Source organism: Myxine glutinosa, chromosome 11 (assembly GCF_964187855.1).
Source record: "Myxine glutinosa chromosome 11, kmMyxGlut1.1, whole genome shotgun sequence".
In the NCBI taxonomy this organism is placed as follows: Eukaryota; Metazoa; Chordata; class Myxini; order Myxiniformes; family Myxinidae; genus Myxine; species Myxine glutinosa.
Window position 1 is genome coordinate 23,953,436 of NC_136271.1, and position 22,679 is coordinate 23,976,114.

The following is a 22,679-nucleotide window of genomic DNA, read 5'->3' on the forward strand; positions in this document are numbered from 1 at the left end:
GCGCTTTTCATTGTGAGGCAGTTGCAGGAGAAGTACATGGAGAAGAGGAAGAAGTTGTTTCTTGGGTTTGTTGATCTGGAGAAAGCATTCGATAGGGTTCCACGCAAAGTATTGACATGGGCATTGAGGAAGTTAGGAGTGGAGGAATGGTTGATCAGAGTAGTGATGGCAATGTACAAAAGAGCGCGCACAGCTGTAAGGACGAAGGACGGGAACAGTGGTGAGTTTGAGGTGAAGGTGGGAGTACATCAGGGGTCGGTACTAAGTCCACTACTATTTGTAGCTGTGATGGAGGTGCTGGCTCAGAACGTAAAGCAGGGTTTACCGTGGGAGTTGTTGTATGCAGATGATCTGGTGTTGATTGCGGAAAGTATGGATGGACTGAAGGAAAGGCTGAACAAGTGGAGGGAATGTATGGAGACAAAAGGTCTGAAGGTGAATATCGGAAAGACGAAGGTGATGGCAAGTGGTAAAGCATGTGGTGAGGTGGAAAGAACTGGGAAGTGGCCCTGTGCTGTGTGTAGGAAGGGTGTCGGAGTGAACTCCATTCAATGTACAATGTGCGCTGAGTGGGTTCATCAAAAATGTAGTGGTCTGAGAGGGTCATTAACCAGTGTGGCAGCTACATTCAAATGTAAGGTGTGCACAGAGGGAGCTGCAGATGGAGGAAATGTTGAGTTGGATCTTGGAGACGGCGTGAAGCTGGAAGGTGTGAAAACATTTTGCTACCTCGGAGACATGCTGAATGGAGAAGGTGGATCAGACTCGGCAACGGTTGCTAGAGTGAGATATGCATGGAAGATGTTTTGGGAACTGAGTGGCGTGCTGATGATGAGGGGAGTGTCGTTGAAGCTGAAGGAAAAGGTGTATGCTGCATGTGTGAGAAGTGTTATGATTTATGGGAGCGAGACATGGGTAATGAACGAAGAGCAGCAACGAAGGTTGGAAAGGGGGGAAATGCGAATGGTTCGACGGATGTGTGGAGTATCGTTGAGAGAGAGGAAGACAAATGATGAATTGCGAAAGATGATGGGAATAGAGCCTGTGATTGATGCTGTGAAGAGGAACAGGTTGAGATGGTTTGGTCATGTGTTGAGGAAGGATGAAAGTGACTGGTTGAGAAGAGTGATGGAAATGAATGTAGAAGGAAGTAGAGGACGGGGAAGACCGAGAAAGACTTGGCTAAAGATGGTGGAAGAAGAAATGCGGGCAAGGGGGTTAACAAGGAGAGATGCAGAAAATAGGGCAAAATGGAGAAGATTGTCATGGGGACCGCAAGGCTAACCCCCGCTCTAGCAGGGAAAATGGCCTTTAAAATGCATGTTGTTGTGTTGTTGTATTCTCCCTTTGTCTCGCATCCGAAATCTGAGAGTGGGAACGTCCCAACCTAGAATTTAGTTCATCACTGCGTTTCCCTGTCCCCATATTTATTTAGAATAAACCCTTCTATTATTTTCTTTTTCTATTCAAAATCCTGTGTCCGTTTTGAGTTCATTCCCTGCAGGATCGAGGGCTGCCGTCGGATCGCTACAGGGACGCGCTTGCCGCTTCTTCCTCTTCATTCTTCCTCCCACGCTTTTATCGTCAAATCCATAAATTAATCGTCGCCTCAAGGAAAGCCGTTCGGTCATCCGCGGTCCTACGGTATTAACCGAGGGATTCGCGTGACAATACACACACGCATGCATATACATACATACATACATACCGTACCACGCCACACCATGCCACGTGAAAAAGTAAGTACTCCCCATGTAAAGTTTTGACTTTTTCATCGTATTTCAACATACAGCGATTTGATATTCATTTCAACAATATTGATAGATAAAGGTGATATTGAAGCGCGATGCTGCGCGCGCTAATGCTTACGCAAGGAGCAAGCGGACAACGCGGTTCATAAAAGAGTCTTTATTGAAAGTACTCAAACTGCAGCACTGAGCTGCTCCGGGCTGCGCGCCCCGTGTATATATTGAGGCCACGCCTCTCTCTCGGGCGTGGCCGCCGCCCACTTGGTGCGCGGAATGATGTCACCACGCCAGTAGGCTTTCGTGTCCGCCACACGCGCCCCCCCAGAATTCCCACGCACCTGGAGGGCCAGTTTGTGGGGCAAACGGATGACCCGGCCGAAGCGCCCCCTGGCGATCGGCGGCGTCCGGGGTGCAGGGATGCCAGGTGGGATGCCTCTGGCTACCCCTGGGATGGGTGCAGGACCGGGGGGCGGCGTGGCGGCGGGGCTGGGCGGTGCCGGGGGTCCGCCCGCAGGGGGGCGGCCCCGACGCGGGGGTCGGGCCACTGGCGGTGGATGGTCCACGTCGAGGTGGGCCGGCTTGAGGCGGTCTACAGAAACGCGGTCAGGAGTTCCGCCGATGTCCAGGGTGAAGTGCTTCGCCCCGGTCTCCAGCACGCGGAAAGGCCCGTCTTTCGGGGGCCGCAGTGGTGGCCGGTGGGCATCGTGGCGGACGAAGACGTACTCCGCCGTGCGAAGCTCCGGGGCGACGTGCGTCGGTGGGTGCCCGTGGCATGCCGTTGGCACCGGGGCGAACCTCTGGGCGGTCTCTTGCAGAGCGGAGCGCTGCTGTGCCGCGGACCATGGTGCCGTGGAGTTGGGGAGGAACTCGCCCGGCACCCGCAGCGGTTGCCCGAAGACCAACTCCGCCGCGGATGCGCGCAGGTCCTCCTTGGGCACCGTCTGGAGGCCCAGCAGGACCCAGGGGAGCCTGTCGACCCAGCCGCCGTCGCGGAGGGTGGCCTGGAGCGCGGCCTTCAATGAGCGGTGAAATCGCTCACACAGGCCGTTAGCCTGGGGGTGGTAGGCCGTGGTTCGGTGCAGCCGGACCCCGGGCCCCTGCGTGACCGCCCCCCAGAGCTCCGAGGTGAACTGGGGGCTGCGGTCGGACGAGATGTCTGAGGGGGCGCCGAACCGGGCGACCCAGGTGGCGATGAAAGCCTGCGCTACGTCCGCCACCGTCATCGACGCCAAGGGCACGGCCTCCGGCCACCGGGTGGTGCGGTCCACCATGGTGAGGACGTGGGTGAAACCCCGCAAGGGAGGCAGAGGTCCCACCAGGTCCACGTGGACCACGTGGTTCCGGCACCGTGAACGGGGCCAACGGGGCCTGGGTGTGCCGGTGCACCTTGGGGCGCTGGCACACGAGGCACGTCCTGGCCCAGCCGTGGACGGCCTTCCGGAGGCCATGCCAGACGAACTTGTCGGCGATCAACCTTTGGGAGGCCCTCGCGCCCGGGTGGGACAGGCCGTGGATGGCGTCAAACACCTGGCGCTGCCAGCCCGCGGGCACGATGGGGCGAGGCCGCCCGAGGGAGACGTCGCACAAGAGGGCCGCGCCCGCGCCGTCGAACGGCACCTCGGTGACGCGGAGGCCCGTGACGGCGGTCCGCAAGGCCTGGACGTCGGGGTCAGCGGCCTGGTCCGCTGCCATCCGGGCATAGTCGATGCCGAGGTGGACTGCGTGGGCGACGGCCCGGGAAAGGCAATCCGCCACCGGGTTGTCCTTCCCCGCGACGTGCCGGATGTCCGTCGTGTACTCGGACACGGCCGAGAGGTGACGCTGCTGCCGGGCCGACCACGGCTCGGTGAACTTGCCCATCGCGAAGATCAGCGGCTTGTGGTCGACGAAGGCCGTGAACGCACGGCCCTCGAGCAGATGGCGGAAGTGCCTGACCGCCAAGTGAAGCCCGAGCAACTCGCGGTCGAAGGTACTGTAACGGCGTTCGGGCGGGCGAAGCTGCCGGCTAAAGAACGCCAGCGGTTGCCAAGCTCCACGCACCCATTGCTCGTGCACCGCGCCCACCGCGTCGTCCAAGGCGTCGGTGGTGAGGGCGATCGGTGCATCGGGCACCGGGTGCGCGAGCATGGTGGCGTTAGCCAAGGCGAGCTTCGCGCCCGTGAACGCCGTGTCCATCTGCTCAGTCCAGGTAACGTCGCCTTTGCCCGGCTTACCTCGGAGAGCTTCGTGCAGGGGGCGCAGGAGCTGGGCGATACGGGGCAGGAACCGATGGTAAAAGTTCACCATGCCCAGGAACTCCTGCAGCCCTATGATCGTGCGGGGGCGTGGAAACCCCTTCACCGCCTCCACCTTGGCCGGCAGGGGGACGGCTCCGTGCCTGGTGACACGGTGCCCCAGAAAATCGATTACGGCGACGCCGAACCGGCACTTTGCGGGGTTGACAATCAGGCCATGCTGGCCCAGGCGTTCGAAGAGCGTGCGGAGGTGGCGTAGGTGCTCTTCGCGGGACGCGCTGGCGACGAGGATATCGTCCAGGTAGACGTAGACAAAATCCAAGTCGCGCAGGACACTGTCCATCAGTCGCTGGAACGCCTGAGCCGCATTCTTCAGACCGAAGGGAATCCGCAGGAACTCGAAGAGTCCGAATGGCGTGATGACCGCCGTCTTCGGGACGTCCTCCGGCCTGACGGGGACCTGATGGTAGCCGCATATGAGGTCCACCTTCGAGAAGAAGGACATGCCCGCCAAACGGGCGGAAAAGTCCTGAATGTGGGGGACGGGGTAGCGGTCGGGAGTGGTGGCGTCATTGAGACGGCGATAGTCCCTGCACGGTCGCCATCCCCCACCGGGCTTCGGCACGATGTGCAGCGGCGACGCCCAAGCACTCTCCGAGCGCCGAACGATGCCGAGTCGCTTCAGGGTAGCGAACGCCGCTTTTGCCACCGCCAGCTTCGTCGGCTCGAGGCGGCGTGCCCGGGCGTAGACCGGTGGCCTGACGGTGGGGATGTGATGGGCCACCCCGTGCTTGACGGCCCCCGCCGAGAAGGTGGGCCGCGTGAGGGCCGGGAAGCCGGCGAGGAGGCGGGTGAATTCGTCCGCTGCCGGAAGCGTACAGATCAACGTGGCCGGAACCGAACCGTTCGGCAAGCCGCTCGGCGAGCCGCTCGCTGAGCTGCTCGACGAGCTGGGCAGCGCACAAGCGAGCGAGCTGAACGTCTCGGCCTGGACAAGACGTCTGCGCTTTACGTCGACCAGGAGCCCATTAGCGCACAGGAAGTCCGCGCCAAGCAGTGCCATGGGCACGTCGGCGGTGACGAACGTCCATCGGAAAACCTGCCCTCCGAACCGCAGAGAGAGGCAGCGTTTTCCATACGTACGGATGGGCGTCCCGTTCGCGGCAAGCAGCGCGGGGCCCCCGCCCGCGGCGTGCTTGTCTGACGTACCGGCGGGAACGACACTCACCTGCGCTCCCGTGTCGCACAGGTAACGGCGCCCGGATAAGGTGTCTGTTATGAACAGCAGGCTGCTCGGACGGCCGGCGCTCATCGCCACTATTGAGCGCCGGCCCGTGCGTTTCCCGACCTGTTGAAGGAGCATGGCGGATGACACTGCCGAGCCTCGTGGCCGAACTTGGCGTGGAACCAGCACCAGGTGGTGGAGTTGGAGGAGTGCGGCTGGCTCCGCCAGGCCGGTGGAGTTGGCGGTTTTCCCCGCGGTGGCGGTTTTCGCCGCGGCGGTGGGCGGGGCGTGGCGGCGGTCACGAGGTGCGTATCAGCATGCTGCGTATGCTGTGTAAGCTGATGCTGTGGATCAGCATCATCAGCAGCATCAGCCTCGAGGTCCGTGACGGCCGCACCGACTCTCGCCTGCGTGTCCGAAGCCGCGAAGTACCTGTCCGCCTCGGCTGCCAATGCTCGGGGTTCCGTTAGCACGGTCCCGGCCAACGCGAGGCGAACCTGCGCTGGAAGTTGGCGACGGAAAAGTGCCCGGAATAGAGAACCGGGGGCTTCGTTGCCCAACAGTGACAGCATATGGTCCATTCGGACCGACGGGCGCGTGTCGCCGAGCTCGGGGAGATCCAGGAGGCGGTCGGCCCGTGCGTCGTCCGTGAGGCCGAACGTGGCTAGGAGTAGCCGCTTGAGTGCCTCGTACTTGTGGCCGTCCGGTGGGTGGCGAAGGACGGACACAACTCGAGCGGCCGTGCCGGGCCCGAGGGAGGCGACGACGTGGCAGTAGCGCGTGTCGTCGCCGGTGAGGCGCCGAAGCTGAAATTGGGCTTCGGCTTGGACAAACCAGACTTCGGCCTGGGCCTCCCAAAATTTGGGAAGTTTAATCGACATTGCGTTGTTGTTTGCCATTGCAATGGCGTCGTGTTCGGAAGGATCGCTACGGCAGATCCAACGTCGAGGTCACCATATGAAGCGCGATGCTGCGCGCGCTAATGCTTACGCAAGGAGCAAGCGGACAACGCGGTTCATAAAAGAGTCTTTATTGAAAGTACTCAAACTGCAGCACTGAGCTGCTCCGGGCTGCGCGCCCCGTGTATATCTTGAGGCCACGCCTCTCTCGGGCGCGGCAGCCGCCCACTTGGTGCGCGGAATGATGTCACCACGCCAGTGGGCTTTCGTGTCCGCCACAATATAATATAACAAATATCATGAAACATTTACATTTTGTAGTCCATTGTATAATTGAAATAAACAAAATGCAAATTTTGCATGTGGAAAAAGTAAGTACACCCCTACATTTATCACTACTTTAAATACCTAAAATTAGAATCAGGTGCAAATGATTAGAACATCGTTCGAGAGAATCTTGGAGGAACCTGTCTTATTTAAACCTCAGACGTTTCGTTTGGTTTGCTCTTTGTTGTTGAAGTGTGTGGCGTCACCATGCCTAGATCAAAAGAGCTCTCTGAGGCCTTCAGAAAGAAGGTTATAGATGCCTACGAGTCTGGGAAGGGATTTAAAAAGATCTCCAAACAATTTGAAATCAATCATTCGACTGTCCGGAAGATCATCTACAAGTGGAGAAGATTCCAAACAACTGCCAACTTGTTCAGGCCAGGCCGCCCCAGCAAGTTTAGCCCGAGAGCAGACCGCAAGATGCTGAAAGAAGTCTCTAAGAACCCCAGAATGTCATCACGGGACCTACAGGTAGCTTTTGCCATTGTTGATGTCAAAGTGCACGAGTCTACCATTAGAAAGAGGCTGCACAAATTTGATCTACATGGGAGGTGTGCCAGGAGGAAAGCTTTGCTGTCTCGAAAGAACATCAGGGCAAGACTAAAGTTTGCCAATGAACACCCAGGCAAAGACCAACACTTCTGGAACAATGTACTCTGGACAGATGAGTCAAAGGTAGAGCTATTTGGCCACTGTACCAGAAGACATGTTTGGCGAAAACCAAGGACAGCATTTGACCACAAGAACCTGATACCAAATGTAAAGCATGGTGGTGGAAATATTATGGTTTGGGGCAGCTTTGCTGCAACAGGGCCTGGGCATCTCACCATCATAGAATCCACTATGAATTCTTCATTGTACCAGAGGGTGCTTGAGGATAATGTGAGGCCATCTGTCGGAAAGTTGAAGCTCAACCGAAGGTGGACCTTGCAACATGACAATGACCCTAAACATCTATCTATAATTCCAGTAATCTCTGTACGTTTGTACGTTTGTCTGTGACCGCTGTTTCTCGACAACCACGGGTCCGATATACTTTTAACTTGCCAGGTATATTGCTGGGGACCCGAGGATGTGCCTTTTCAAGGTTTCATATTAATCGGACAATTACTTACCGAGCTATGTCCAAAAAACGATTCAACCAATCAGAGAGCAGCGAACTATCGCGTGTGCCGAACGTGGCGGACACACTCTGCCTCGGATGGCACATTTGAGAGCGTATTCATTTATTTCACGTTTGCAAACTATGTTGGCGTTAAACTATGTTTTAAAACTAATAAAAACGAATTTGCGATTCATTCGCTTTCCTGCGCGTTTGTGCACGCGATGGCGATTTCTTTACCAAACTCCGGAAGCCGTTCGCTTTGGACCAAACCATTTCATGTAAATAGAGGGGGGGGGATTGTCACCGTACTCGCAAGCCGTTCGCTTTGGACCAAACCATTGCATGTAAATAGAGGGGGGGGGATTGTCACCGTACTCGCAAGCCGTTCGCTTTGGACCAAACCATTTCATGTAAATAGAGGGGGGGGATATAATTTTAGATATAGATATAGTACGGGCAATGCCCTAGTACCAGTAAATCCACCAAGGAATGGCTGAAAATAAAGAAATGGAGGGTTCTGGAATGGCCAAGTCAAAGCCTGGATCTAAATCCCATCGAGATGTTGTGGGGGGATTTGAAACGAGCTGTGCATGCAAGAAACCCCTCAAACATCGCACAGCTAAAATAATTCTGCATGGAGGAGTGGGCAAACATTTCTCCCAGTCGATGTCAGAGGCTGGTACACAGATATAAGAAATGCCTACTTGAGGTTGTGTAACGGATTCGTAACTTCCGTTATTGTGGTTTTCCTCCACTTGAAAGATTTCGGATTCTATGTACTATTATTGTCTTCCCAAGGTTTATTGTTTATGAACAGTTATTAAAAGTTAAAAAGGTTATACTTAAAATGATACAGGAAACCGAACGAGAAGACAATGAGGTGAAGAGGAGGAAGCAGCACGAGCAAAGTCGGAGAGGACGCGTGACGTCAGCGCTCCGTAACGAGCAAGGTTTACCGACAGCCGCGAGGGGATTTTGAGTTCCTGGAAGGGACATCCGGCGATAAGAATATTCGCTGGAGTGGAGAAATCTGCGTAGACAGATTTGGGGCGCTGAGATTCCGACGAATCCTCGCCTCGTCGCATCGGCTCAAGCCAGAGCCGTCGGCCATTTTTAACCCCGCGTTTCGGACACCTGTGAAGGTTTGCTTCGTGTCATCTTCACCCCCAACATCCTACCGTCTGTCGGGGATGAGTGGGTGCGACCGCTTCGTCTCCAATTACGTTGCGGTTTGCTGAGTGAGCGGTGAAGGTGCGCTTCTGGAGGGCGCCGTTGTACAGTTTGGCGGGCCGAGCACCCGTGCCCACTGTACGCGCTTCGGATATCGACTGGAGAGCGGGATTCGGGCTTCAACAGGATTTCGTTCTATCGTCCGCTGGGGCGAATCCCATTCGCCTTGGGAAAAGTTATAGAGAGACATTGAGGAGAGTCCGTTCATTTGCTGGCAGAGCAGTGAGTTACTTGACTTTATATAAGATATACATATAGAGTGCACTCTTAATGGCCATCTGTTATACCGTTATTCTTGTGTGTGATTTCTAATACAATTTTGTTCATTTTTAATCATTGGTGTGGTTTCACCATTGATTTTCACCACAGGGTAACATATTTTTCTGCCGGGGTTCCTCTCGGGGTTCGGAGGTTACCGAGACCAGGAGATTGTAGAGGACCCCGTAACAGTTGTTTCTGCCAAAGGGGCAATACCACCTATTAGAGCCAAGGGTGTACTTACTTTTTCCACATGTGAAATTTGCATTTATGTTCATTTAAATTATACAATGGACTACAAAATGTAAATGTTTCATGATATTTGTTATATTATATCACCTTTATCTATCAATATTGTTGAAATGAAGATCAAATAGCTGTATGTTGAAATATGTTGAAAAAGTCAAAACTTTACATGGATACCAGCTGAGAGGTGGACTAATACTTACTTTTTCACGTGACTAATGTGTGCATATATATATATATATATATATATATATATATATATATATATATATACATTGCATTCAGAAAGTATTCAGACCCCTTCACTTTTTTCACATTTTGTTATGTTGCAGCCTTATGCTGAAATCGTTTAAATTCTTTTTTTCCCTCATCAATCTACACTCAATACCCCATAATGACAAAGAGAAAACAGGATTTTAGAAAGTTTTGCAAATTTATTTTAAAGAAAAACTGAAATATGACATTGACATAAGTATTCATACCCTTTTCTATGACACTTGAAATTTAGTTCAGGTGCCTCCCATTTCTCTTAATCATCTTTGAGATGTTTCTGCACCTTGATTGGAGTCCATCTGTGGTAAATTCAATTGATTGGACATGATTTGGAAAGGCACACACCTGTCTATATAAGGTCTCACAGCTGACAATGCATATCAGAGCAAAAACCAAGCCATGAGGTCGAAGGAACTGCCCGCAGAGCTCAGAGACAGGATTGTGTCGAGGCACAGACCTGGGGAAGCCTACAAAAAAAAAATCTCTGCTGCATTGAGGGTTCCCAAGAGCACAGTGGCCTCCATAATTCTTAAATGGAAGAAGTTTGGAACAACCAAGACTCTTCCTGGAGCTGGCCGCCCGGCCAAACTGAGCAATCGGGGGAGAAGGGCCTTGGTAAAAGAGGTGACCAAGAACCCGGTGGTCACTCTGGCTGAGCTTCAGAGATCCTGTGTGGAGATGGGAGAAACTTCCAGAAGGACAACCATCACTGCAACACTCCACCGATCTGGGCTTTATGGCAGGTGGCCAGACGGAAGCCTCTCCTCAGTGAAAGACACATGAAAGCCCACTTGGAGTTTGCAAAGAAGCACCTAAAGGACTCTCAGACTGTGAGAAACAAGATTCTGTGGTCTGATGAACCCAAGATTGAACTGTTTGGCTTCCATCTGGATTTCCCTCTTTACATTTAATACTGAAATTATTAAGTAAATTTTACTATAATTTAATAAGGTCCTTCAATATTTATATATTGTATATTTACTTTTTTTTAAATTATATTGTATATTTATATATATTATATATTTATTTATATATTGCCCTTCAACATTGCATGAGATTGCCAGCACCGGATGTGTACCGTGTAGATGCTGCTCTTCCAAAGTAAGAGTGCTTCAGGACTTCACCATCCGCCTGCACACTGCAAGCATCCAACAGGAGCAGCAGCACTGGAACAAGAACATCTGATATCACAAAAATGATATACCATCGACAGCATACAATAATCTTCAAAAAGAGGTGGCTTTGGTTACTTGGCACAGAATTCCACTATATCACCTGTGGGGAAAGCTAGAAGAGCATTCTGCAGGAGCATTGTGGCTTGCTGTAGATATGCTGCAGCACGATCCTCTGCTATCCCTTTCTGTTTGCTCAGCTGCCAGTGTGCCAGGGGCACTGAGAAAGCAAAATTTGGCAGCTGCGATAGGTTTCTGCTGTCCTGATGTAAAAAAGAATATGTACACTTCAAAATACTGTCCATTAATCGGTTTATTTTTTAACATGAAAATTTTGAATCAAGGTTAACCATTGAGCCGTCACAATGATTTGAATGGCTCTAGCTTGAGAAATTCAACATTCTTCTTTTTTTACAGCAACAATCACCCCCATATTATTGTGGGGTTGACCGGAAGAAGTCTTTAGCCCAAGTCTTTCATGAACCGGCTGGGCAGGCCTGATGTTCGACGAAGCAGTCATGGCTGGAATTTGTAATTTGTTCATGGTGCCGGCGATAGCTCGCCTACTCTTTGAGGAGAATACTGTGGGATCTTTACCGATCACCAAGTGCTGGCAGATGGGTCACCAGGCTTAATGTCCATCCGAGGGACATTGGTGAATCACCCTGCCTGTGAAACACTGAAATGACAGTTGATAGCTGGATCGCGATTCAAACCCAGGCCAGACAGCTTGGAGGTGAGTGTGCGTGTGTGTACCTCTAGTCAAGGCCATCCTGCCAGCCCTGCTGGGAAATTACAATTATTATCTCTAAAATAAATGGCAAAATATTAACATTAAATAATTATCGAAAAATATACAAAACCCCAGACAAGCAGAGCTTGAAGACTAATGGAAGCAAAATGCAGCACTCAAAAATGTGTAAAAGTTCCTCGGGTGACAAAGTTTTGCACTACTACTCGAAAACAAGGTAGAAAATGAACACAAAATACTTGTGAAACCCCAAAATAATACACGTACCTCCCAATGGGAATGCAGCTCCGTGAGAAATATGTATTCTTTAGCAGACAGCGCAAGATAATCGAGCACAAGCAATATTCCGAGCGGGTCTTCCTCCGGTGCCAGACTATAAACAAGAATAGGAAACACCCCCAAAATGGTGTTATTTTGTAGTGATGAGGTGAGATATACATCCCTCAGCCCAAAGAGATCGACTTAAGAGTTTTGGGTGATGGAAGATCTGCACAATTTATACTGTAAGCAGCACAACTGCTTCTTCAGTTTTCAAATCTATTTATTATCTGCTTGAGGCAACGTCTGTTTGGAACTATCATTTTTCAACGTGATTGATTTGTCCACCTTAATGTGACTCTTAATATAGAAGAAACAATAGAAGAAACAATCAGATAAAGGCAAAGTAATGTTCATATTAATATCATTATTATATATACTGTATATACAGTATTGAAGGAGCTGCGCTCCAACGCGAGTCGAAAGAATTGACGCGACCAAAGACGGAATTCGTCCGAGTTGCTTTAATGAAACAAAACAGCTCAGGTATTCTCCCAAGCCCGTTTATCGGGCAGCAATATATATACACATTTATGCCGAGGCGTTTGCCCGGGAAAACAGAGACCGGGCATGCCCGGGTGTCAAGGGCGAGTCCTGGAAAGGCGAGTCTGGACATGCCCGGGCGTCCTGAACGCGGCCTGGCAAGTCGAGGCTGGGCGTGCCCGAGCGCTCTGGGCGAGCCCTGGAAAGGCAAGAGCAGGCATGCCCGGGCGCTCTGGGCGAGCCCTGGAAAGGCGAGAGTGGGCATGCCCGGGAAAGACGACACCGGGCGTGCCCGGGAGGTTCGGGCGTGCCCGGGAACAGCGAGTCCGGGCATGCCCAGGAGAGGCGCGTCTGGGCCCGTCCGGACGAGCACGGCATGGCGATCACGCCCTGGCCGCGTCCTGGCAGGTGCAAGGTGATTGTGTGCATTCAGCGGGAACCGCAACAGTATATACATTATTATATATACTGTATATATATATATATATATATATATATACACAAAGAATTAAGTTAAGCACCCCCCCGTTTTTTTACAACCTCGCACATTACAAGTTTGTTGTCGTCAAAACAGTGTAATATACCCATGATATTGCTATATTTTCTGGAGAAGTGATATTATGGTCACATAAAAACATAACAATCATGCCGTTTTCAATATTTTATTCTGAATAATTTAAGGTGAAATTTTTTGGGAATTTTAGGCATATTTTCACCTCAATTTAAGTATGGAGCTATAGGTCCATCACGGACAGTGTGGATGACGTTTATGTTTTCTAACGTACAGTCATTGTTCTGAGAAGACCTCTAGCGATCTTTGCGTCAATAACGTGTGTAGGACCCACGTGATCGGATCACTGACTCAACCCTACGTCTCATAGACCCTGTAAGCCGTCGTATGCGTTGCTGTGGCAGGTTGTTCCATTCCCGATGTAATGCACGTTCCAATTCATCCAGATTGACTATTGGAGGGACCATCTTCGCAATTTGTCGTCCCAACATGTCCCAAACGTGCTCGAGGGGGTTCAACCTGCCACAGCAACGCATACGACGGCTTACAGGGTCTATGAGACGTAGGGTTGAGTCAGTGATCCGTCCACGTGGGTCCTACACACGTTATTGACGCAAAGATCGCTAGAGGTCTTCTCAGAACAATGACTGTACGTTAGAAAACATAAACGTCATCCACACTGTCCGTGATGGACCTATAGCTCCATACTTAAATTGAGGTGAAAATATGCCTAAAATTCCCAAAAAATTTCACCTTAAATTATTCAGAATAAAATATTGAAAACGGCATGATTGTTATGTTTTTATGTGACCATAATATCACTTCTCCAGAAAATATAGCAATATCATGGGTATATTACACTGTTTTGACGACAACAAACTTGTAATGTGCGAGGTTGTAAAAAAACGGGGGGGGTGCTTAACTTAATTCTTTGTGTATATATATATATATATATATATATATATATATATATATATATATATATATATATATATATATATATATATTGTTACAGACGCGGTTGTGGATGTTAGTTTACCGAGCGGTTTGGTATGACCACGTCTGCACAGTTTACCCGATTATGCTCGAACGTTGACTAGTCGCGCTACGCTAGATCAATGAAGGAAAAGGACACAACGGCTGGATTCAAATGACACGACACCAAGGGTTCAGTTCTCAAGACCTCCGGAGGAGGTTATATTCGTTCGGAAGGTTAGATTACAACTACAAGAGGGACAGCATAGAAAGACAAGCACTTAGACACACTCTTATATTAACCCCAACAGACGACAGATAAACGGGACAAAAGGCTGACTCACACGGGGATTGATGGCAAGGAAAGGCAGGCAGTCGATGGCTCCAGGTGCACCTGGGCTCAGGGCAGAATCGACCCGGTTCGGTCCGGTCCAAAGATGCGGGGAGGTATCGTCGCGCTGGGGGTGGCGGTGGCTTCCTCTGCTCTCCGTAGTTCAGGCGCATCTGACCTCACATCCGGTGAGTCGCTGCGTATATCCGGTGGGGAGTGACACGCCCTCGGCTCGTTAGCTCCGCCCCAGATGGAATCGGTCCGCCCTTCTTATTGGGTGCGGGGGGGGGTTACCAGGCTCCGCCCTTGACGAGGAGCTGACAGCCAGCCCCTTCGTGGTAACCCCGTCGGAGCGCATGGTCATGGCGGCTAACCGAGCCGGTGTGAGGACGCACACTCCCCGCGCCGTCGCCGCGCCGCCCCCCTCTGCTGTTGTAGTTGTTGTTGTTGTAGCTTCTTCATGGGGAAGAGATGCGGGGAGGTATGGGAAGGTCCTAAACTCACTACTGGTGCCATATAATCACATTCTGGTGCAACGAAGAGTCAGAATTAATGGAAACGAGTCCTTAACTGACATAGACTAAGAATAACTAGCAAGATGTCCGAAAGTTGTCTACGTGAGATGCGGTGGACCTGGGCACGACATTTAATGGGGGAAAAAGGGGAAGGTCGGTTCTACAGAGTGTTATTTACAGGCAATGGGACTAGGGAATGGGGGATTGGGGATAGTTGGGGAGTATTGGGGAAATAGGGGAGTATTTACAAGCGGATATTGAGGCCAAGTCCCATATCCGCAACATTGCACCCTTCTCTACCCTCGGGGCGTCCCGACCCGATAAATTTTTACCTACTTTAGTGTGGCACGCAGATGTAGTTCCCTCTACTATTAACTCTACCCTGAGTGCGACAGTTTTACAGATATTCACAAATGAGTAAATATGTCCCCCTGCGACGTTGCACCCTTCTCCTCACAGAAACACGCCCACAGGATAACCGAATCCGGAAAGAATTCGCAAACTAAACATACAGCCGGTAGGGAGCATTATTTACAAGACTACGCTGATATTTACACTACGATCCAGGACCTGTTTTTGGAGGAACACATGCAGATGTTATGCATAGAGAGAGCACGCATGCCAGCATCGATACACCAACCCACGAGTGCTCTGTGGCCTTATGGCCTTTAATAATGTGCAGAGCACCCCTTCCAAGCATCAAAAGCACCACCCCATAACACAGTCAGCACCATCCGGTGCACCAACAAAGTGTCTATAAATCACGGTGTGGTGTCGCAGCCGGCCGATGTTCTGCCGCTGGTCTTGCCTTCGTGTGGTGCACTTGGCCTTCTTACTGCTTTCAAAAATAAAGAAAGGCGCCAACCGCGTCCATTTCTTTATTGTGGCCGTCAGGGGGCCAACTATAAGTGGTTCACCTGTATGGCATAGGTGCCACGTTGACCCATAGGTCCATCCACGGGTGGTGCTTGGCCGCATAAGAAACTGCGGTCCATTGTGGGTGGCCACAAACATTGCGGTCCATATGGTGTATCGATCCAGGCAGCAAGCAGCGAAAGTGCAGGCCCACAACTGCGGAGGCAGCACCTCTCTCTCCTCTCTCTCTGCCCCAAAGCCAGATCCTCGGAGGTGGGAGACAAAAGAAAAGACAAGTGAGTAAGGTGGTAAGGGCGCAAAAGTGCACGCAATACAAGGTGATGCACACTGGGGGCACATGGGAACCAGGTGAGACAGGTACGTTCCTACCGTACGCTCCCCCCCCCCCCCACCAGGTAACCTACATGGCCCCTCCCTTACCCCTTACTGTATCCACAAAACACAACACTACCCATAAACATCTATTTTACAAATCAACAAACGTCCCTACTGTCTTCCCCGTTCCTCCCATATACCAAATTCGTCTTCTCTCCCTCCTAACCAATCAAATTTGCTATTTCCAACTCAACATCAAAATTTGCCATCACCAATTCATCATCAGTCCCTCCTAAGGAGGGAGAGATGGAATCACCCCAATGTCTCATCCACGTCGTGATGCGTCTCACCAATCCACAGCAATCTCATTTCCTGCAACAAAACAAAGAAAACACAGGTGTGGAGTCATCATCACCACAGGTAAGTGGCTGCGTATGGTGCGACAGGTTCATCAATCCTAACTATTTCCTAAATGACTTTAACAACTTTACACTACCCGGGGTCTTTCTCCGGCCAAACCATTGGCCCTCTTACACTATGGGTTCTAAAAACCAACTCCCATTGGCCAAACTGTGGTGCTTTTCAATTTTGGGTCTCACTCCCCCGATTCATCTCCCGGTGCCCTCGCACAATTTCCGGGCTGTGGCGTGTACCTCTCCCAGCGGGTCTACCCACCTGCACACCTCCACCACTGCAGTTGCCTCCGAGCTTACCTGCTCCTTACCCTAACCTAACTACCTGGGGAAGGCCCTCTGGCGCTCTCCCCACTCGGTGCCCTCTCTGGCACTGGGCTACCCGGGTCCGTCCTCCGGATCCTCGGGCCCCATCCACAACTATACCGGCTCCCAGAGCCCACCTGCGGCCTCACCTGGCCGACATCCTCACAGTGGTGGAGTGCCCAACCAACTACACACACTAACAGGCTACACGCCCAGCCATTTCCACAACATGAATGCACCCATCCACAATACCATTCTGCAACCGCACCACAAATGCCAATATCCAACCACAATTTACCTGTACCCTCTACCTAACACTTACACTACCCGCCCCGGGTACTCGTGAAAGGGGTCCACTCTTCCCCCATCCACACCTTCGCACCATGCACACCACTCCGTACCACTTACTCCAACTCTCTCCACACACCTGTACTTGCACACCTGTGCTCTCATTCTTGGTGCTGCCTGCACCCTTCTCTCCCCAAGCGCATTCGCGCTGATCCACACACTCATTACTCACACACTGCTCCACACACCTGTCCAGTTGCACACCTGTGCAATCACACCTGTTCAATTCTCACACACACGGCATCATCTCAGCTAACTACTCCCTTCTGAAACTTGCGCTTCCCAGTCGTCCCTTTAAACTATTGCGCTCCCTCGTCATTATCATCCACACTAAACTACCTGCGTCCCCACTACAGGTATCAGTCACTAACTAACCTTAACGTCACCTAATGTCATCTTCTAGGGCCCTATCAATATAACCTAACCCACCCGGGCTAGTTTTCACTGCCATACACCCCATAAACTATTGCTCCTTTGCCCCACCATGGGAAGGGTGGCAGGGATGCCAGCCTTACCCACCGGGCCCATCGCTCACTACCAATTTTGCACATCAAATTTCAACAAATCAAAAATTTGCCAATCACTGCCCATCATCTGCCAATCACTACTGCCAATCCTTTGCCAATCATCAAATTTTGTTTTTCTCTAATTTCGGGGCCAAAACACTAACCTCATCACCCAGTCTACTCACTAATGCCTCTCGGTGCGCCAATTCCTGTCTAAAGCCCGGCTTCGTAAAGCCGAGCAATGAATGCGGGTTGTTCCGTGCCAGCGGCTGGATGCGTCCGGCATTCGGTGCAGGGACGGGGGCTTACCCGTGCCGAGATCCCACGCACCATCTCGGCACGGAGCCATCCAATGTCCCGATCTCGACCTGCCGGACTGCCTCAACAAAAAGTGGTCGCCATGACGACCCTTTCTATCGGGCTGCCCGCTCCGCCTAGTGGAGCACGGACGCGGCCGTTCAAAGCGAGGCCCAGCACGCACCGAGGGCCCGCTTCGGCTAAAAGTCGACCTAACCTCTAACCTGGTTACCGTCGAAGTAGTGTAATAATGTTGCTTCTGGGACACCTCCGTTTAACATGTGAAATCCCTATCTAATGTCATTTACCCCCTTGTCTTTTTCAAAAATCATAAACACCTCTATTTCTCCCACCCTCATCTTTATGAACCTTTTGTCTGTAGTACCTATCCTTAATGTTGTTCATTAGACCACTCAAACACTACAAATATTTGTTTTCTCTTATAGACCTATCATCCTTCTTCTACATATCATCTGGCAGATTAATCTTTGACCCACTCAAACATTGACCCATTCACTTCCATATTAATTCTTTCCCTCCCTCATTGCCCCTAAACACCTATATTTCTCTCACCCTGTTCTTTACGAACCTTCTAACCTTTTGACATGTTATCCTTATTCATTAGACCACTTAAACACCTGTGATCCTTCTGACCTCATGGACCTTTTAACCTTTTACTCTTAATATCATCTGGTGAATATAACCCACTCAAACAACGACCCTACAAATATTTGTTTATGCGTGGGAAATAATTTAATTCTCCTACAACTCTCTTCACCATCTAATATATTAACAAAAAATATGTTTGAGTTTGGTTCTTTATTAAGATATTTTAACTGAGCTAAGATAAAATGGTAAACCTCCCTCAATGTTCTTGCTTGAGCGCCTCCAGTGCCACATACCATTTTTAAATTAAAGTATATATTTTCCTGACAACCATCAAAGTTTTCCGTCCACTCAAAAATATTTCCATCTTTTTTACCCAATTCACCGGTATTTAAATTAATTCTCTTATTTGTTTTGTGAACTTTTTTACCAGTTGCCTTTTCAATTATACCTATTTGATATTTTTCACATTCATTATGTTTTCCATTTATATACCAAGGTTGATTACACCTCCACTCTTTAGTCTGGTTGATACTTGGTTCTATCATTTATATAATAGTAAAAAAGGCGGCGGTAGCCCGTTAAAATCCCCAACCCCCCCCCTTTTTAACTTATCACTTATATATATCTTATCACTTATATATATCTTATCACTTATGTATATCTTATCACTTATATATATATCTTATCACTTATATATATATCTTATCACTTATATACTTATATAACCATAAGGGAGACTATCAATTCCATTTTCTAAAATAAACCTCTTATCATCAAAAGCCCCCAATGCTTTCTTATTTATCTCTTCTGAATATAATTGATGTTTATAACTTCTTATTCCATTAATCTTTCTAAACTCTTCTTTCTTTGTTGTTAAACAGTTATAATAATCCTTAAAGTTTATTGTTTCTTTAATAACATTTTTCTTTACACCTTTTAACTTCTTATCAGTCTTTTCAACGTTATTCACAATGTATTTATAAGCATAAGCCTTTGACCTCAATCCCACAAATTCACTCATAACATTTCCTCCTAATTCATCCTTGAACTTTCCAATCACCTTTTTATTTTTAGAAGAGAACAACTCACTCTCTGGACTGTAATTACTCGTGTCATAGATATTAATGTCTCTTTTCATGTCTGAATAAACATCGTTGGTATTAATTTTCAAAATAAAACTATCTGTATCCATATAAAGTAGATTAACATCATTTTGATATTTCTTCCTCAAGTTATTATAAAAGTAATCATACATTAATGACTTTGATAAATCAAGAATTGTTGTTCCAATATAAATAGGTTTGTTCATTTCAATACTCTCTTTAATCAAATGGATCGCACAAAAGTTCTCAGTAAAGACCTCAGCTCGAGTAAAACTCGGTCTATTAATTAATTTTGATGCTTGTTCCCAAGATGTTGATAGTCTGATATTTTGTCTTTTCCTCACATTCTCCATAGTCTTACCAAAGACCGCATTATTCATCAATTTATAAAAGTCTTTCTCAAAATCTGTTTTTGACTCTGTTCTTCTTTGTGTATTAAAATCAATGTACCCCTTTAACCAATGACTTTGATTGAACTTTAGAACCCTATGGATCTTCTCTACTCTTAGACCTTTTGATAAATATTGTCGCAAATTTCTTTGGTGTAGAACATAATTTTTCTTGTTATATAATGTAGTAAGTAATTTTTCTGTTGATTCACCTATATCAAACGATCGTTGATAATCACTCAACCATTCTTTCTTTGGACTTGCTTTCTCACAAGCAAATGGGAGATCTTTGTGTAGGTTATGGAGTTCCTCTGGATATTTTAAATCAATTTCAAAATAATAACCAACTTTTTCTTCATCCAATTCTTTTTGTGTAGAGATACATACATCTTGTAAAACGTTTTTGTAGTCTTTTTCCTTTACCCATCTAAGTTTTCCATAAGGAAGAGCCTGAGACATTGCCCAGCCATACAGGTTGTTCGCGTCATAGTACATCAAGTAAGAACTCTCTTTCGTTGGATCATAATTTGGAAGATATTTGTTATTTGCTTTTGCGTATCTACTCGAGCAGACTTGTGAAATTCCACCTCTTTTTGCCTTTTCAATCATCAAAAGCATATCAACATCGGTTATCAAATCCAAATCTTGTTTTGTCATTTTCAACATCGCACTCCAGGCCAATCCAGGTGCTGTGTAGTAGTGAGCAGGATCCAATCCATATCCAGTGCGACAAACAGATCTAAAGGCTTCAAATACATCGGCCAATAAAAGCACATCAGTTTTGAGATACAAATCGTGATACTCGCCAAGATTCTTGATGTTATATTTTTCCCAAACATTTTGTGCGTGTACATAATCTTTATCAGATATATGACTATTATTTAATTTGTTATAGAAATTTTCTTTTGAAGGAAGTTGTGTTTCATTGAATCTCTCAAATGAGTCCATATAGTCATAGGGGTAAATTCCCTTTTGTGTTAGAAAATCTTTATCTAAAAAATACTCTGAAAGACATGGAAACTCTTTTAGATTTTGAACCAAGTTAACCAATGGACTTGCCATGAATTTAAATGTATCAAGAAATCTGATATGAGTAATAGGAGATGTGTGAATTGTTTTTGTGAATGAAATGTATTTCTGATCCGTGTTTGGAATTGCTGAGATACTTCCAGAAGTCTTTGAGAGTTCCTTGATAAATAGATGTGTATCATAATGAGCGTTGTTATGAATAAAGACAGGAATGAAAGAGGGGAGTTGATAATTAATATTACAACTTTGATGAGCCGGACCTCTATATTTACCAGTGAGATGACAATGGTCTCTAACCTTTAGACCTTTACCAATTTTCTCCTCACAAATATGACAGACATTGTTTTTTATAAATTCCCTTTTTTCTTTACTTGTTAAGGACATTGGTTTATTGGTTTCTCTCATTATCTTGGTTAATCGAACACAGTCTTTTTCTAGTCGTTTCACAAACTCCTCTGGGGTATTTGAGCCTCTATACATCTCTAACTTGTTATATTTATCACCAACGGATGATTTGATATAATAACAAAAACCACAAGGAGTATGTTTTTGATATTTATTTGTGTATGATTCTTTTGGATCTTGAGAAGCAGTATCAATTTTTTCTAAAATACTTTCAAAATCAGCATATATAACAAATGGATGTTTGATCTTTTTATTTTCATCTTTGAATGTGATCTTTGAGCCTTCTTTAGGCATATTGATTACCGTTGATTTATGTTCGCCACAATAATTTGAATGTTTATCTAATCTTTCTTGTGAATTGAAGAAGTTAAGACAACGCAAACAAATATATATTTTATTTGTTCTCTTACAGACTTGTGGTTTTATTAATTTAGCAATATCTTTGATGTATGTATAATGTGAATTTTCGTCTGAATTAAAATATAGAAGATTAATATGAGTTTGTTTACAATTGTCAGAAAGCTTTAAAACCTGAATGTTGTTTGTTTCTGTTAGACCATAAACATTAACTGATAAATTATTCATCTTTTCAAATTTAGGAATATCATTTAAAGTCATCGGAAACTTTAGATCTTTCGTATTTAATGTATTCTCATATTTTTTATAATGAGATACTCTTTCATCATGAAAATGTGGAGGATGTAAGTGTGCTAAAATAGACCAGAGAAAACATTTATTGTCTTTATTTTTGATATTGATAACTGCTTTTCTATTTTTGATAACACTGGGTAAATCAATGTAAGAAGAAGCTTTTAGAGGATCTGATTTAAGAATATGAATGTCTATGTAAATAATTTTTCCTATATTGAATCCACTTCCTACGATTGAATTATCCACATCTTGCTCTTGTTTAATAAGTTCATCATAGACTCCTGATGTTTTAAAATCTTGATATGAAGATATAAAGTGTGGCTCAGTTCTCATGTATGGTGCATCTATAACTCCTTCATCCTTTGTCATTTCTAATTTTACTCCCATATAAAATTTAAGTGGTTTCATTTCCTTTAGTGTTTTTTCAATCAACGTTTGAACAGCAGGTTTAACTATTTCTACAGCATCAACTATAGACTCTGGTTCAGGAGGTTTGAAGTTAAAGACTCTTATTTTAATATGTCCTTTGAATGCTCCATCAGAGTTTTTAGTTGTGATAAAATTTGATAAATGTAGATTTGTTTTAAGATGTATTTTGAAGCCTTTCTTGAGGATATTTTTATTACATGTAGAACAGTGTTTTGTTTCAGGTGGAAGAGGGGAAAGTTTGTTTAAAATGTTGTATGTATGTTTTGCGGTGAGAATATGTTGTTTATAATATTTTACTTCCTTCTCGCAAGTATCACAATAAACCATATTTATAGCGTGAGAAAACGTGGTGTTTTATATATATCACTGTGCTTAAAATAAAACACTTTTGAGCTTTACAGC

The 22,679-nt window shown here is 47.3% G+C and overlaps 1 protein-coding gene across 4 annotated transcripts in view; it reads right to left on the minus strand.

Annotated features, from left to right (window-relative positions):
• Window positions 1-22,679, minus strand: part of TCF25 (TCF25 ribosome quality control complex subunit) — a 105,217-nt gene that overhangs the window by 11,459 nt on the left and 71,079 nt on the right. For all 4 annotated transcript variants that reach the window (XR_010986292.2, XR_010986293.2, XM_068130343.2 and 1 more), the window contains 3 exons: window positions 11,736-11,841; window positions 10,821-10,980; window positions 10,624-10,711 (listed from right to left, as the gene is read on the minus strand). Coding sequence is in view for 2 of the 4 variants with exons in the window: in XM_068130343.2 (XP_067986444.2) it covers window positions 10,624-10,711; window positions 10,821-10,980; window positions 11,736-11,841 (354 nt within the window). In the remaining 2 variants the exon portion in view is untranslated. The remainder of the gene's footprint in view (window positions 1-10,623; window positions 10,712-10,820; window positions 10,981-11,735; window positions 11,842-22,679) is intronic.